Here is an 18,724-nt window from a genome sequence, read left to right on the forward strand (position 1 = left end):
TTTATTCAACAAATTCAGTTAAACAAACCAAAACTCAGTGCAATACGTATGCCAAATTTTAAGTCACATATTGTAGACCAGACATGTCAAACTCGTGACATCACGTGATGTCACGCTACGTATCGCAACTTTTTCCCCATTGCTGGCAATGGGGCGGGCGCGGTTTTAGTATGATGCATCCGGCCCACGGGCTGGCAGCTTGACATGCCTGTTGTAGACTGAAGAAATCAGAAGGAGAATAAAGATCATACATACCCCAACAAGTCTCCATGTTTCACTAATAACAGCATACTGAAGTCGGTTCAGAACAAATCCATCTATCTCTCTTGTTAATTTAACTGGTGATTGTCCTATATTCTTCATCAAAGCATAGGTTTTCTCCATTGTAGAAGGATCAGTTTCTGGATGAGGAACTAATTCAACAAGTGGCACATAATATGGTGGATTTACCTACATGTCACCATTGAGAGAGAAAGCATGTTAATAGATCTACTAATCAAGCAATCCTACAATAATTTTAAAGTCAAAGGAGCACAAGGGTAACATGAGCTTATCATAACAAAATCATTTTGTCCTCATCAGAATCAAGCTCCCCAAAGCTTAATATCTTAAAATGAATACAAAGGACAACAAAGCAAACTACAGAGTCCATCTCCATAATGCATTCTATAATTTTAACAAACTTTAATCAAATGTTGTTAAACATTCTTCATTACAATGCTGCTGGTCTATATATGTATTATAACTCAACTGTGTGCCATTCTTTGAACATATCTCCAAGGCAGTTTGTAAAACTATTGTCGCCACAGATTTAACATGAGGCTTCAGAATTTTGCATTTCAGAATGATACCCCCTTGAAAATCTCACATGCCACATGCAAACATTTCATGAAAGACATATATATTTAGTTCCTCTGACCTCTCATTTAGGCTTCAAAAAACTGTATTTCAAAAATACCTTGAGATACTTACAGGATGCGCAACTATACACTGCTTCACATGCTTCAATCCAGTGAATAATTTTGTAGGCAACAGAGTTGAGGTTGAACTAGCTAGGATAGCATCATTATTGGCTATTAGGTCTAACTGAGAAAAAATCTTCTTTTTCAGTTCTACATTCTCAGGTATACACTCCTAGAATACAAAATAGGTATATTAAAAACATATAATGGGAGCCTTTGACAAGTATTTCAATAAATTAGACTCTTTTGGAAAACAAGCAATGCAGTGCTTAGAAATATTTATTAGTTTATACTGCAGTTTATTTCACAAGTATTATTGACAAATTGTAATATATCCTGTTACCTTTCAAACAAAAACCTTTGCTTTTCTCCTAATTGCTGGATCATTTTGCAAAGTAGATTACTTTCAAATACATCTGTAACAAATTCACAGGGTTGGAGAGCTCTGAGGATACTTGTACACATGAATAAATGAGTGGCATTGAGTAGTGTTTTTATGAAATTCTCCACCTGAAACCCAAAGCCATTTTTTTCAGATCTGGCGATAATCATTCAGGGGAAGCTGAATACCCTCGGAAACTCAAGCCTACAAAAATTATGCAAAGTCACTCAACAAGAGCATTTGCAAAGAATTTCTCTGTTGGAGAGACAATTGCATTCAATTTGTTGGACTGAATGGAATAAAAGTCCTTGTCCTCAGGGATGGATTTATGTTCTTTTGTGAGACTGACTCCCTGAAGAACTAAATTAAGTTCTAATCTGCTGTTAATCATGGGTTGTATGATGTATTAAAAACTACGAAAGTATAGAACATATTCAGAAATGGAAAAGGCACAGTTTTAAGAGCAAGAAGAGATGCGGTGGCTCAGTGGGTTAGGACGCTGAGCTTGTCGATCAGAAGATCGGCAGTTTGGCGGGTCGAATCCCAAGTGCCGCGTAACAGAGTGAGCGCCTATTACTCGTCCCAGCTTCTGCCCACCTAGCAGTTCGAAAGCACGTAAAAATGCAAGTAGAAAAATAGGGACCACTACGGTGGGAAGGTAACAGCGTTCCGTGCGCCTTTGGCGTCTAGTCATGCCGGCCACATGACCACGGAGACGTCCTCGGACAAGCGCTGGCTCTTCGGCTTTGAAACGGAGATGAGCACTGGCCCCTAGAGTTGGAAACGACTAGTACACATGTGCGGGGGAACCTTTACCTTTAATATAGGGCCCATTTCTGTACTGACAAGGATTACGTATCTCATTTGTACAGAAGCCCTTTATTTCTAACTGAGCTCCAAAATGTGAGTAAGGACCCTGTAACACACTTTTCAATTTTAATAGAATCTTGCTAAAACATTCCTGGCATCACCCCTAATTAGGAGACCTTAACTGATTCCTTGTAACAATGGCAACTCACTGTTGAAATTGTTGTCTTTCACTTTTATATTAAAATTCTATATACAGCCACTTTACTATGAAAAAGTATGCAATTTAGAACAAATCATATACCAAAGCTGTAAGTATATCATGACTCTATAAACCACAATGGAAGCCATATGGCTCTGAGTTATTTTTTATACATGCACCCACCCAGAATAGGTCTAATCTAAATGGATTTTGTTTTGGTCTTCACAAGTATGTTTTGTGATGTACATATCAAAATATTTTTATCCAATGTAGTTTTTAGATATATACTAGATCTAATCTAGGGACGCGGAGGCTCAGTTGGTTAGGACGCTGAGCTTGTCGATCAGAAGGTCGGCAGTTTGGCAGGTCAAATCCCTAGTGCCGCGTAGCAGAGTGAGCACCTGTTACTCGTCCCAGCTTCTGCCAACCTAGCAGTTTGAAAGCACGTAAAAATGCAAGTAGAAAAATAGGGACCACTACGGTGGGAAGGTAACAGCATTCCGTGCGCCTTTGGCATCTAGTCATGCCGGCCACATGACCACGGAGACGTCCTCGGACAAGCGCTGGCTCTTCGGCTTTGAAACGGAGATGAGCACCGGCCCCTAGAGTTGGAAACAACTAGCACGCATGTGCAGGGGAACCTTTACCTTTACCTTAGATCTAATCTGAGTAGTTGTTCAAAATGTCTTCTTAAAAAGAAAAGTGAGAACCAAAGATTAAAATTTATTTTAGATACACTTAACTCCATTCCAAACTGGGTCCAAAACAATGCAAAGTATAGGAGAATAGAAAATTATTGATTATTGATTGGAATCATGTTTCTTCTTAATATACTCTGTGTAAGAGTTCTCACAACTTGATATCAATTAGTATTCCAAGTTGATTTCAAATAAAAGTACAATCTATATGGTATATATCTACATAATTTTAAAAAATAATTAAATATTACACAAAATGGTTACTTTAAATTACAAGATACTCTTTTAACAATTAGAAAGTATGGGAAGAGATTTACATTTGGTAAGTTTGCTTAGAACTCTTTTATAGCATTCCCTTTAAGTCCATTTCAGTCAATTACCAACAACTGAATATAAAAATAATCTATAGATAAAACAATTGTTTAAAATGAATTAATCAAGTTTCTAAACTAGGGAATAATTAAATCATTTCTCAGTTGAATATTTTGGAGGAAATTGGAGAAATATTTAATATACTTTAGTAATAGTAATTAAGATTTTTTTTAAAAAAAAATGCATTGACCCCCCAGACAATAAACATGAAACATATTACCCTTGAGATTTAATCTTTGTTGTTGGTGATGATGGTCATAATTGCCAAATTTACTTTTGCAAAATTACAGAAAAATGAAAGTTTAGTGGCAAAACTTTGGCTAGAGTGACATATTAGGAACTGTATTCCTAAAACCGTTTGAGGCTAGGATAAGAAATAAATTTGTTTAAGATTAAAATGATAATTTTAAAAATATTGTTATATACTTTTCCTCTCCATAAAGGTAGCACCTACTAAATAAAAATTACAGTTCTAATAGATAACTTTTTTAGACAACTAGAATGCATTTGGAAACAGTATTTTTAATTTGTTGGGGACTCATGAGTTTTGAAGAAACCTGATTTATAAAGAAAATATATTGGCCAAATGTAATGAAGCCAATAGCACTGTTTAGACATCAATATTTCCTTAAAAAATAACAAGACATATTATTATCTTATAAAAGCTACTAGGGTATTACTGTGCTGAAGTACACTGTAACATTATTTTTTATCCATCTGAAGTCAGAAAGAAATTTTATCTTATTCAAACATTCTAGTGATCTTGTGGATTATTTCGTTCTTTGTCTTCCAAGTAGCACATGATTTGCTTTATTGGCTCTAATTGTCTGCTTTGCAGAAGCCATGGACAAATACTGCATGCAAGTTGTTTACTCTGGTTCTCTATGGTAGTGTTTTTCAACCACTGTTCCGCGGCACACTAGTGTGCCGCGAGATGTTGCCTGGTGTGCCGTGGGAAAAATTGAAAAGTAATTATAAAATACTTTCTTTGTGTTTATTTGATTCCTATTCAAGAGAATTACTTTATATATAGTCAATATAGGCACAGAGTTAAATTTTTTAACATTTTCTAATGGTGGAGTGCCTCGTGATTTTTTTCATGAAACAAGTGTGCCTTTGCCCAAAAAAGGTTGAAAAACACTGCTCTATGGCACACAACTACCTTGATTTAATGAGCTAATCTTTAAGGAAATTTCCTCAATGAGGAAATGCCGTGAAGTGTAAATTTTTCCATGGAATTCTAAAATAACTTTTTTATATGTGCTCTTTAACCTTTATACCCTGAAGAGAGTTTTTTCCATGGAATTCTAAAATATGTACTCTTTAACCTTATTTATACCCTGAAGACAGTTTTTCTCTTTTGTGTGTAATGATTGAGTAGAATTCCTTTTTAAAACTTGATATATTCTATTCTTTGGTTTTCAAAAGTAAGGGTAGAAGTACTTTAGAAATAGAAATGTGCATTTGTTTTCATTTCACTGTTACATTAATTGAGTTAATCTATTTCCAACTGTGCAATTCTCAAATAGTATTCAAATGGTAGGGGAGGACCTTGATTCTACCTACTATTAGGGCTCTGTTTTGGGGTTAGTGAGTTTTATAAATGTATAAATAAATCCAGCCAACTGATTTATTTAGCAAATGGCAGTCCAATTTCAGCTGGTTTATGATTCTAGCGGGGGGGGGGTAGGCAACCTTGGCTCTTTTATGACTCGTGGACTTCAACTCCCAGAATTCCTGAATTCTGAGAGTTGAAGTCCACGAGTCATAAAAGAGCCAAGGCTGCCTATCCCTCCCTGTTCTAACCTCTCACTGAAAGGGAAGGAGGGAAAGAAGCAAGCTATTCATATTCAGAAGAAAATTATTACCAAATAATGATTCTCAGTCTTTAAAGAGATATCTGCGTTATTGTAGTGTCCTTCTCCCATATCATGGAAGCTTGACAATGCTGCAGTCTTACAGAATAGCATACCATAAGGAGCGTGAGTCTAGTCTCAAATGTATAAGAGACAGGATTCGCTGGCTACATCCAGGCATAGTGAATGCTTGAGAGAGCTTCAAAGTACAAGTGAACAAAATGTAACTACTTGGAGCAGCAATAATTCATTAAGAAATAATGAAGCTTTCTAATAAAATTTGAATATACAACACAGCAGACAAGTGCTCTGTAGATATAATGATTTTATAAGATTAAGGAGAAAATTGAGGGTTCGATTTTCCACTTCATCAGAAAGCATAGCCATGGTAGCCCTTCTCAACTAGGAGCACTGCTGGGATTACAATTCCCATCCTAGCCAGAATTAACTGGGGCGGTGTAGCTGTAGGAAGGGACCAGGGAGGAAAGGTTGAGGTAATATCTCAGAACTTCAGAAATGTGACATTTAATGACTGTTCATGGGATCCACTGGTTCCTTACCAATGGTTCTTGATTTCATTAGTTCATGTTGGATTATTGCAGTAGTCCATTGGATGGATCACATAATAATAATAATAATAATAATAATAATAATAATAATAATAATAATAATAATAGTAGTAGTAGTAGTAGTAGTAGTAGTAACAATAGTAATAATAGGAAGAAGAAGAAGAAGAAGAAGAAGAAGAAGAAGAAGAAGAAGAAGAAGAAGAAGAAGAAGAAGAAGAAGAAGAAGTTGGAAAGGGACCTTGGAGGTCATCTTGTCCAACCCTCTGCTTAGGCAGAAAACCCTATACCATTTCAGACAAATAGCTGTCCAGTCTCTTCTTAAAAACTTCCAGTGTTAGAGCATTCACCACTTCTGGAGGCAGGTTGTTCCACTGGTTAATTGTTCTAACTGTCAGGAAGTTTCTCCTTAGTTCTAGGTTGCTTCTCTCCTTGACTAGTTTCCATCCGTTGCTTCTTGTCCTGCTTTCAGGTGCTTTGGAGAATAGCTTGACTCCCTCTTCTTTGTGGCAGCCCCTGAGATATTGGAACACTGCTATCATGTCACCCCTCATCCTTCTTTTCTTTAAACTACACATACCCAATTCCAGCAACCGTTCCCTATGTTTTAGCCTCCAGTCCCCCAATCATCTTCTCTGTACCCTTTCTAGAGTCTCAACATCTTTTTTACATGTCATTTCCCCCCCCATAAAGTCCTATTCATTTCAAAGACATTAAGGCACAATTTCTTACATGGCACTGGTAGTAAAAAGTGAATAAGTTTAACTGGATTGTACCTGAAGCTAACTATTGCCACTAATTAAATGATTAAAAAGACAAGTAAACCGAAAAAAGTCTTAGCAGGTGGTATCACTGGCCAACTTGCCTGAACTGAGAACCTAACCAGCATTGGATCTGCTTAGGATTTAAATGAGAGATTCTCCAGGAAATCCCAGAACTAGACACCGAACTGTGAAATAGAAAAAAAAATTCTGGAAGATAGGAAAGGCAACAAATACTTCTGGATTGTTGCAAAATAATCAACTTGGATATATAGCCATGACTACTTTGTGAAATGAAGGGGGAAGAAAAGAGAAGACTGTATTACGTCAAGTCAGTGATAATTGTTATGGTATAGAAACCAATCTCTGATAAGCTTCTCTCTCTCCCCCCCCTTCTTATACACACACACACACACACACACACCCTAAAATAAGTTCCGTTGAACAAGTCTTAAAAGAAAGCCAGGGCTCTATCCCTAAGAAATATGCCAAAAGCAAGTGAGAATTGTCACTTGTTAAATAACCTTGCAATCATCTTCTCAATACCTTTAGTCTGTTGCCCCCTCTAGTGGCACATGTTGTCTGTACAGCTGTCAAGGATTATTTATTTTTTTAATAGCTGTTTGTCTCAAATATATGATGCTGGGTGGTTTACATTATGTAAAACATATACATATATAAAAAATAAAAAACATGCAGCAGCCAAACCAACCCCCCATAAAATACAGCCATGAATACAATCAGGAGATAGTTCTATCACACAACTGGTGCCCCAGGCTCTGGCACAAAATCAGATCTTCGAAGCATTAGGAAGAACCAGCAGTGATGGTTAATCTGATCTCTGGAGGGATGGTGTTCCAGAGGGTAGGTGCCACAGCAAAAAAAATAAAAGCTTGGTTCACTTTGTTCTACTCTTTCCTCCTTCACTCTTCTCTTCAATTTGAGTTAAGAAATTTTAGGTAAAGGCTTTTGTTAAAGCCCTAAAGACCTGGGCCTGAGTCCTTGAGTGTGTGAATGGACTTGTTTCTTGGTTTTGTGTTAGTGATTATGGGAAATGATATTTTCTTGACTGCTATCTAATTTTTGTATTCCTGTATTTGTTTTTATTTAATTTTGTTCACCACACAGAATTACTTATTGAGATTGCCAGATGTACAATTTGAATGAATGAATGAATTTGACAAACATCTCTTCAACCAAGATATTGTGTGTGTCTACTTTAGGACTATGCTTTAAATTTTGCTTTGATTTAGTTTAATAGTTCAAAACTTTTCTTTTCTGAATTTTGAGTGGAAGCTTTTAAATCTACTGTATGTGCCCATATGTTTGTTATCTATACAAAATGAGCATGACTGATTGCTTTTGTTCCCTATTCCAATCTACCCTGCATTGTTTTTGGTTCTTTTCCAAAGCAGTGTGTGTGTGTTTGTGTTTGTCTGTGTATGGTCACTTTCTTGTTATTAAATTTGGGTCCATACATCTCTTCCATACATGTCACTTTAGTTCTGAGGAAGCAGAATCTTCCTTATTCAGGCTTTTTATATTCTCAATATTTGGAATTATGAGTTGTCTCATTTCAAGAATGAAATTTACTAGCCTTGACAAAAGATGCAAGAATTTTTAATTCAATTACAAGTAGTTTCAACTTATGACTGGTCACTTAGTGACCATTCAAAGTTACAACATACTTATGGGGGGGGGCTACTTATGATCCAGATATTCAGTCACAACATTAGCTCCCACCACAGTCATGTGATCAAACATCAGGTATTCAGCAACCAGGCTGCATTTACAGCCATTTGCAGCATCCCACAGTCATGTGACTGTGTTTTACAATGGTTTGGGGGCAAAAATTCTTAACATTCACTTAAGAACCCCTACAAGAAAAAAATTGGATCGATCACATGTTTTATGACCATCATGACTTACAACCATGATGGGCAGGCTCCATTAAAGTGGTAAGTCGAGGTCTATTTGGAACTGAAATTGTTTCAATGAATGAAATATTTATTTATGTTTGCAGCATACATAAAAGGCAGATTAACTCACTCAGTTTCTTTCATGGGAATTCCACGGGATCATCATGGACTCACCTGAACATAAATGGCATCTTTGAGTGCTTCTTTTAAATCTGTGCAACCACTAATGAGAGTGATCTGCTGGTCAGCTTTGAGGGAGCCTTTCAGCATTCCAGCTGTTTCAAGTTCTTTCATTTGTTCACTATTTGGAACATAAAGTGAACATTGGAATTATTCCTTAAAAGCACTTCCAGAGATACATTGGGTTAAGCATATATTATGATCTTTAAATGTTTCATTAATATTAGTATCCAATTCTAATTTTTGCAGATCACTATGGCTACATCCATCTAAACAAGGTATAAGACAGTTTCTACTGCAGCATTTCTCAACAAAGCACCATTCAATTGTGTAGGATACAATCTCCAGAGTTCAAAATCACCAAAGCAAATACGTTTAAAACTTAAAGAAAGGGTGAGATAACTGATGATAGCCAGATTCAAAAGCTCCTTGGAAGCCTGAAAACATCAAATAAGCTTTTTTTTAAAAAAGAAATGCATTTTTTCCAATAGATTTGCATGAATCCCCCTATTATCAGTCAACGGGATCCACTGGAATGCTTGCTACAGGTAAAATAGGATACCAGTTTTCCAACTGACACAATTAAAATTGCTGAGGTCAAAGTCAGATGTTTGCTGGTGGAAAAAATTCTAAGGAGGATGGTCACTGAACTTTCCCGACATGTGAACATGTGGATCGGAACCTTTTCATTTCTGCATAGATTTTCTAAGTAAAATCTGCTGCTATTTCCTGTAAAATGGGGCACTGTTTTCCTGTTTTGTTTTGTGCCAAAGATAGTAACATTTGCAAAACTAAACAGCAGATGCCCTCAAATATACCTACAATAGGCGAAGACTTATACATTTTAAATCCCATTTGTCACTGGAAGAGGTAATTAACAGTATAACCAACATTATCCCTTATTTTTTTAAAAAAAATATATTAAAATTATATTTCAAAGTCGTTTTCCACTTCCTCTCTTGGAAACTTTCAAGTTTTTCAAGTTCTGTTCACAAAGTTCTTTCTTTTCCTTTTGATTGCAACATTTTTTTTCTCCTCATAAAATAAAAAAAAATGCATTAATAACTTATTGAAAGAACAAACGATACACAACAGTACACAACCTCAAGTACATTTCTATTCAGTTGCAAGTACAACATCCAAGATATTATCTCCAACTATAAAAAGAACAGCAAATCATTACAGTCCCCAATTTCTCAAAATTTATGAGATTAATACTGTTCAGGCTTTAGTGGGCTAAAAGATGGAGGGAGGGAGAGAGCTTTAAGGAAATGAAGTTTACCACAGCACCAGTCATTGATCTATACCCAGCAGGGATAGTGTTGCATTTAAACTTTTTATGGCTTCAAATAACCCTGCACGATTAATCAGAGCACGTTCAAGGCACGTTCTTCAATCTGCCGAATCAACAATCACTGCACTATCCTATAAGAAATTATAAGAAGCCTAATTGTTTGAAAAATAGATGGTTTTATTTGCTTGTTTTTTGTATCATCCTTTATTATTTTTACAAATAACTCAAGATGATGAACATATCCAGCATCTTCTTCCTCCTATTTTCCCCACAGCAATCCTATGAGGTAGGGTGGGATGGGATGGGCTGAAAGTGAGTGACGGGTACAAACTTAGCCAGCCTGCTTTCATGCCTAAGGCAGGAGCAGAAATCACAATCTCCTTAGGTCAGCACCTGGCTATCAGTTTAACTGGTTTTCCAGTGGTTCAGTGAAGACAACAGAATATTAACAGTAAAATCAAATGGAATTAATCAGTTCTTATTTAGGCACAGTTTTCTGTGAAAAGAGGCTATCTGTTTCACCGGGCAGTTGTGAAGAACCGAATAAAGATATAGGATTGATGCTTAAGACTAATAAAACATGGTAAGCATTAACTGAATTTGAATAAAGTTAAATCTATATGCCAGGTTAATTGTATCCAGGATAATGAAGGAACTGATCATCTGATTTAACCTTTACATATCAATTGTTGACAAATTTTGGAAAACCAACGTCAGGTACTTTGAGGAAAGCAAATCCAATCAATGTAACAGTGATACTTGGAAGACTAAATTCATCTCATTTTTAGTTGCATAACTTTGTTGATAGATTGTGGGAATGCTGTGAATATAATACATCTTCACTCCAGCAAAGAATCTGATAAAGTAGCCCATGAGATTAATTCCCAAGGTAATTGTGTGGGCTAAATGTATAACAACAATGGAAATTGATTGGTTAAAAAATTGTACTCAAGAAGTACCGTACTAATCAGTGGTTCTTCATTGTACCGAGCAAGATGCCAAAAGATTCATTCTTGGGCTCTAGACTCTATAATATTAATAGTAAAGAGTTGGATGAAAAAAATAGACTACTCATCAGATCTGAACATGACAGAAAATAGAGTACGATCACTGTCCTAGAAAACAAAAGCAAATTCAAAATAATATTGATACATTAGAGTGATGTCACTTTATACTGCACTAGTGAGGACACAATGCCGTGTACAGTTCTGACACCACCAAAAACACATTGAGACCCTAGAAAGTGTGCAGAATAGAGCAACAAAGATGATAAAAGGCTAAATCGTATGATGAATAATTGAGAGAGCTATGTATGTCTAACCTATCAAAGAGAAGGATTGGGGGGACATGCTAACTGTCTTCCAGTACTTGAGGAACTGACACAGAGAAGGAAGGATTGATTTATTCTCCAAAGCACCAGAGGGTAATGGGTGGAAGCTTGTTAAAGACAGGTCCAACCTAGAAGTAATTAGAAATTTTTTGACAGTGAGACCAATTAATCAATGGAATAGCTAGCCTTCCAGAGTTATGGGTACTCCATCACTGAAGGTTCTCAAAAATAGGTTGACAGTATACAGTCTCCTGCCCTGAGCAAAAAGTTGGACCAGAAGATCTCTGAGGTTCTTTACAGCCTATAATTCTATGTTCTATAAACAGAGTTAACCATAGAAATACCAGCAGGACCTGGGAAAAGAACTACTAATAATTATGATATCAAAATGCAAAAACAAACCCATGAATAACAAAAACACCAGCAACAAAGCTAATGAGATCATTCCCTTTCATCTAGGAATACTCTGCTCAGAAATATGAAATTTCTCTAAAGTATTTCATTTCAGAATATGATATTCCAAACAATACATACTAGGGTAAATACAAAAGAGACAACATGTATGCATGTAGCTTATCTCCATGGCCACAAGGATTATAAATCAGTTTTTTACATTTCATTTCTGGTTGAGATTCTCAGGTAATGTTGAAATTGATCCTTATTCATCTTAATGCAAATCAGGGATCACACCAGGATTCCTGTTTGAGATAACGTCTGTTCTTTGGAAGATTTAAAAACCTTTGAGAAATTTTACAGGAGACTTAAAAAGTTTTAACATGTTCATCTGGAATCAATGAATCGATGAAAGCTGACTTTAAAAAATATACAATTATATACCCTGACAATCTTTAATTGTAGGAATAATGTTACTGTTCTTTCATTTAGGTCCATTATTTGTCATGCTATTAATAATTTTCCTATATTCTGAACCATTCTGTTTTAGAAAATTTAATAAGTATTCAATATCTTAAACATACAAGGATCAATTTCAAATTTAACAACTACAAAATCTTTGTTAAATTGAAACTTGGTCTCTTTCTGCTTTAGAGATTTAAATTTCTGCTCTAGAAATTTCTGAAAAAATAATGTAATGTACAGAACTTATACTGCAGTTTATTAGCTGAGCAAAGTTTTAAAATAATGATGTCTGTTTAGATCAGGTTTGATAAGAAATTGGAAAGAAAAAAGTATACACCTTTGTGACAGAGTCAACGGTATACAGTATTTTGTGTCAGAGCCATGTGCTATATAATCAGTAAGTTAAAGTGATTTAACATTCACATTTTATGAATTCAAATTTTTGTTGTTGTTGTTGTTGTTGTTAGCTGCGAAGTCGTGTCCGACCCATCGCGACCCTATGGACAACATTCCTCCAGGCCTTCCTGTCCTCTACCATCTTCTGGAGTCCATTTAAGCTCACGCCTACTGCTTCAGTGACTCCATCCAGCCACCTCATTCTCTGTCGTCCCCTTCTTCTATTGCCCTCAATCTTCCCCAGCATTAGGCTCTTCTCCAGGGAGTCCTTCCTTCTCATTAGGTGGCCAAAGTACTTGAGTTTTAGCTTCAGGATCTGGCCTTCTAAAGAGCAGTCAGGATTGATCTCCTCTAGGACTGACCGGTTTGATCGCCTTGCAGTCCAAGGGACTCGCAGGAGTCTTCTCCAGCACCACAGTTCAAAGGCCTCAATTCTTTGGCGCTCAGCCTTTCTTATGGTCCAACTTTCACTACCATACATTGCAACTGGAAAGACCATAGCCTTGACTATACGCACTTTTGTTGACAGGGTGATGTCTCTGCTTTTTAGTGTGCTGTCTAGATTTGCCATGGCTTTCCTCCCTAGGAGCAAGCGTCTTTTAATTTCTTGGCTACAGTCCCCATCTGCAGTGATCTTGGAGCCCAGGAAAATAAAATCTGTCACTACCTCCATTTCTTCCCCATCTATTTGCCAGGAATTGAGAGGGCCAGATGCCATGATCTTGGTTTTCTTAATGTTAAGTTTCAACCCAAGTTTTGCACTCTCCTTCTTCACCTGCAACAAGAGGCTCTTTAGTTCTTCTTCACTTTCTGCCATTAGAGTGGTATCATCTGCGTATCTTAGGTTGTTGATATTTCTTCCGGCAATCTTAATTCCAACTTTTGATTCATCTAGCCCTGCCTTTCTCATGATGTGCTCTGCATATAAGTTAAATAGGCAGGGCGACAGTATACAGCCTTGCCGGACTCCTTTCCCAATTTTGAACCAATCAGTGGTTCCGTGTCCAGTTCTCACTGTTGCTTCTTGACCCGCATATAGGTTTCTCAAGAGACAAATAAGATGGTCTGGTACTCCCATCTCTTTAAGAACTTGCCACAGTTTGTTATGATCCACACAATCAAAGGCTTTAGCATAGTCAATGAAGCAGAGGTAGATGTTTTTCTGGAACTCCCTAGCTTTCTCCATGATCCAGCGTATGTTGGCAATTTGATCTCTAGTTCCTCTGCCTCTTCGAAATCCTGCCTGCACTTCTGGTAGTTCTCGATCCACATACTGCTGAAGTCTAGCTTGTAGGATTTTAAGCATGACTTTACTAGCATGAGAAATGAGTGCAATGGTGCGATAGTTTGAACATTCTTTGGCACTGCCTTTCTTAGGAATTGGAATGTAAACTGATCTTTTCCAATCCTGTGGCCACTGTTGAGTTTTCCAAATTTGCTGGCAAATTGAGTGTAGCACTTTTACTGCATTGTCTTTTAAGATTTTGAATAGCTCAGCTGGAATACTGTCACCTCCACTAGCTTTGTTGTTGCTCAGCTTTTCTAAGGCCCACTTCACTTCACATTCTAGGATGTCTGGCTCGAGGTCAGTGACCACCTCATTGTGATTATCAGGGACGTTAAGCTCATTCTTGTATAGTTCTTCTGTGTAATTTTGCCACCTCTTCTTAATCTCTTCTGCCTCTGTTAGGTCCCTGCCATTTTGGTCCTTTATCATGCCCATTTTTGCATTAAACGTTCCCTTCATTTCTCCAATTTTCTTGAAAAGATCTCTGGTCCTCCCTATTCTATTGTTTTCTTCTATTTCTTTGCACTGTTCATTTAAGAAGGCATTCTTATCTCTTCTAGCTATTCTTTGGAATTCTGCATTCAATTGGGCGTATCTTTCTTTTTCTCCCTTGCCTTTCGCTTCCCTCCTTTCCTCAGCTATTTGCAAAGCTTCCTCAGACAGCCATTTTGCTTTCTTGCATTTCTTTTTCTTTGGGATGGTTTTGGTTGCTACCTGTTGTACAATGTCACGAACCTCTGTCCATAGTTCTTCAGGCACTCTGTCTATCAGATCTAATTCCTTAAATCTATTTGTCACCTCTACTGTATATTCAACAGGGATATGATTTAATTCATACCTGACTGGCCTAGTGCTTTTCCCTACTTTCTTCAGTTTAAGCCTAAACTTTGCAAGGAGAAGCTCATGGTCTGAGCCACAGTCAGCTCCTGGTCTTGTTTTTACTGACTGTATAGAGCTTCTCCATCTTTGGCTGCAGAGCATATAGTCAATCTGATTTCTGTGTTGACCATCTGGTGATGTCCATGTGTAGAGCCGTCTCTTGGGTTGTTGGAAAAGAGTGTTTGCTATGACCATCGTATTCTCTTGACAGAATTCTATCAGCCTGTGCCCTGCTTCATTTTGCACTCCAAGGCCAAACTTGCCTGTTATTCCAGTTATCTTTTGACTTCCTACTTTAGCATTCCAATCCCCCATGATGATAAGAACATCATTTTTTGGTGTTAGTTCTATAAGGTGCTGTAGTGCTTCATAGAACTGGTCAATTTCATCCTCTTCAGCACTGGTGGTTGGGGCATAGACTTGGACTACTGTGATATTGAATGGTTTGCCTTGGATTCGAACTGAGATCATTCTGTCATTTTGAGGATTGTATCCCAGTATTGCTTTTCCTACTCTTTTATTGACTATGAAGGCTACTCCATTTCTTCTGAAGGATTCTTGCCCACAGTAGTATACCTGATGGTCATCTGAATTAAATTCACCCATTCCTGTCCATTTTAGTTCGCTGATACCTAAGATGTCAATGTTCAGTCTTGTCATCTCTTGTTTGACCACGTCCAGTTTTCCTTGATTCATGGATCTTACATTCCAGGTTCCTATGGAGAAAAAATCTTTACAGCATCGGACTTTCCTTTCACCACCAGACACATCCACAGCTGAGCGTCCTTTCGGCTTTGGCCCAGTCGCTTCATTCTTTCTGGCGCTACTAGTACTAGCCCTCTGCTCTTCCCCAGTAGCATATTGGACGCCTTCCGACCTGAGGGGCTCATCTTCCAGCGTCATATCGTTTTGCCTTTTGGTACTGTCCATAGGGTTTTCATGGCAAAGATACTGGAGTGGGTTGCCATTTCCTTCTCCAGTGGATCACGTTTTGTCAGAACTCTCTGCTATGACCTGTCCGTCTTGGGTGGCCCTGCACGGCATAGCTCATAGCTTCATTGAATTACGCAAGCCCCTTCGCCACGACAAGGCAGTAATCCATGAAGGGGGAATTCAAATTACTTACTTCAAAAAACACTGGAGACAATTAGAATGTTACTATTTGATATCTTGACAGGGCATGGTATTTTCTTTCTTTCTTTTTGTCAGAATTTAGTTGTTTTCCCAATTAAAGGCTGGGAAATATTTATTTATTTATTTATTTTATTACATTTATATACCGCCCTTTCCCTGAGGACTCAGGGCGGTTTACAGGGAATTAAAAAACCAGCAATACAAAAGTTAAAACCAATTTAAAAAAGATTAAACTAACCCTGTGCAATTAAAACCCCAATTAAATTAAATTACTCCTCAGCCTGGGCCCGAGAGCTCGAAGAGCCAGGTCTTCAGGCCCCGGCGGAATGACCGGAGGTCGGGGGCAGTCCTCAGCTCCACTGGCAGCTGGTTCCAGAGGGCAGGCGCCCCCACTGAGAAGGCCCTATCCCTGGGTATCACCCGCCAGCAATCTCTTACCGGTGGGACCCTGAGCAGACCCTCCCTGTGGGAGCGCACTGGGCGAAGGGCATTTGATGCCGGCAGCAGGTGTTCCCTCAAATACCCCGGACCCAGGCCATGTAGGGCTTTATAGGTAATAACCAGCACCTTGAATTTCACCCGGAGGGCAACCGGAAGCCAATGCAGCTCGCGGAGTAGAGGTGTACATGGGAGTATCGGGAGACCCCCATTACAACTCGCACGGCCGCATTCTGCACCAGTTGAAGCCTCCGAGTGGTCTTCAAGGGCAGTCCCATGTAGAGAGCGTTACAGTAGTCCAAACGGGAGGTCACGAGCGCATGAGTAACTGTGCGTAGGGCATCTCGGTCCAGATAGGGACGCAACTGGCGCACCAGGCAAACCTGTGCATTAAAAGTTGTTCAGTGCACTTGAAAGATTTGGGGATGGAAGTTTGAGTTCAATTCTTTATGTAACAAAGAGATACTTTGGAATAATTCCAATCTAAAAATCTCTGGTGTGTTTTTATTATGTGGGCAAAAACAGTATTTTTCTTACTGTTAATGCTTTGATAATAAAATATTTGAGGAACTGGAAAAGAAATTTGGACTTCTAAAACTGGATTATAGTTATATTTTAAATTAAAAACCTCTTGATTTCTTAGTTTGTCCTTGATGCACAAACAACTTTTGAAACTACCAAATTCTTTTCAGCATCCCTTGTATAGTTCAACAGAGGAGTAAGGGAGGGATGTCAATCTTTTATATTAAATTATATTAAAATATTTACACAAGTATTTTATCATATGGGCCTGCTTTATTATTTTCTAATTTTGGTCTAATATACACATTATTCTTTATATGATTTGGGGAGAAAACTAGGATCAAAATGTTAATGTTTACAATACCTTATCTAGACTTGGAGGAAGTTAGATGACTTACCCAATTTTTTTCAAGCTTTTTGTAACCTGTGCTTCCACAGTATCATAAAGCTTTACTTGAAAACCACCAGATGCAAAAACCATGGCCCAGCTGCTTCCAATGAGTCCACTAAGGAAGAAATCAAAAGAAAGGAAGGTCAGTGTGCATTTTTTATGGTTGTTAGCAAGGACACTGATGGAAATTGGTTCTAGATTTTCAATTTGAGTATTTTCTTGAAGGCAAGGGCAATTTAAATATGAAACACATCATTTCTCACACACATTCCGGATTAACTGATCATTCAGATCTAGAAGTGGAAATTCAAAATCTGTCTTGAAGGGGGGAAAAAAACAGGGCAGACACTTAACGAAGAGATCAGCTGATACCAAAGCTCTGAGATGGCAGAACTAATCCCATTCGTGACTTATAGCACTTCTAGTACTTCTTTATTTGTATCCTGCTTTTATTATTTTTATAAATAACTGAAGATGGCAAACATATCTAAATACTCCTTCCTTCTCCTATATTCTCCACAATAATGACCTTGTGAGGTGGATTGCGCTAAGAGAGTGACAGAATGAATGGCTGACCCAACATCACCCAGCTGGCTTTCATGCTTAAGGCAGGACTAGAACTCAAGGTCTCCTAGTTTCTAGACTGATACCTTAACCACTAGACCAAACCAGCTCTATTATCCAACTTCTATAACAGGATAACAAGACAGGCAGCATATAATTTTAATAAATAAATAAAATTATATTCAACTATTATATTCTAACTATTATATTCAACTATTGCCATACTGATATAACTGTACTGAGGGCAGGGTGCCTCCGGTCAGAGAATGTCGGCTGGCGGCCCCCAGGGGGAGGGCCTTCTCTGTGGGCGCCCCGGCTTTATGGAACCAACTGCCGGTGGAGCTCCGGATGGCACCGGATCTCCGCTCCTTCCGGCGTGGGTTAAAGACCCACTTATTCGAACAAGCTGGCCTGGCCTGATGGGGGAATGTCTGGGTTTTTATGGGTTTTTATATTTGACTGTTTTAATTGGGCAATTCATTTAATCTTTTTTAACTTTTGTATTGCTATTTATATGCCCTGTTCACCGCCCTGAGTCCTTCGGGAGAAGGGCGGTATAAAAATCCAATAAATGAAATGAAATGAAATATTTTATATCAGCTCAAGAATGGTTAGCTGATTGAACGAGTAGTGTGTAAATAGACATAAAAAAACACTACTAGGCAAATGGTCTTATACCAGGGACACATAAATACCATCTTATGTTTTGATATTCTGTGAAAGGCTAATTCTGCAAATTAGAGCCCAAAATCATTGCTGAAGAGAAATCCTCCACAAACATTAGTGAGATACTCTTTTATGCATTCCCCACCACAGATATGGCATGCGTATTATTTGGATATTTAATTATTGAAAATATGAATTGCCTTTTATGAACATCTATTTAAAATCTGACAGAAACTATCCACTTTCCTATGCTTTTCCC

The 18,724-nt window shown here is 37.8% G+C and overlaps 1 protein-coding gene across 1 annotated transcript in view; it reads right to left on the reverse strand.

Annotated features, from left to right (window-relative positions):
- The window catches only part of CRYL1 (crystallin lambda 1), a 45,038-nt gene that overhangs the window by 17,830 nt on the left and 8,484 nt on the right, over nucleotides 1–18,724 (reverse strand). The window contains exons 2-5 of the mRNA XM_083361638.1: nucleotides 17,243–17,350; nucleotides 8,700–8,826; nucleotides 973–1,134; nucleotides 256–450 (exon numbers count right to left, since the gene is read on the reverse strand). Of these exons, the coding sequence (XP_083217764.1) occupies nucleotides 256–450; nucleotides 973–1,134; nucleotides 8,700–8,826; nucleotides 17,243–17,350 (592 nt within the window). The remainder of the gene's footprint in view (nucleotides 1–255; nucleotides 451–972; nucleotides 1,135–8,699; nucleotides 8,827–17,242; nucleotides 17,351–18,724) is intronic.

This window comes from Vipera ursinii, assembly GCF_947247035.1.
Source record: "Vipera ursinii genome assembly, chromosome: 4".
Taxonomy (NCBI): Eukaryota; Metazoa; Chordata; class Lepidosauria; order Squamata; family Viperidae; genus Vipera; species Vipera ursinii.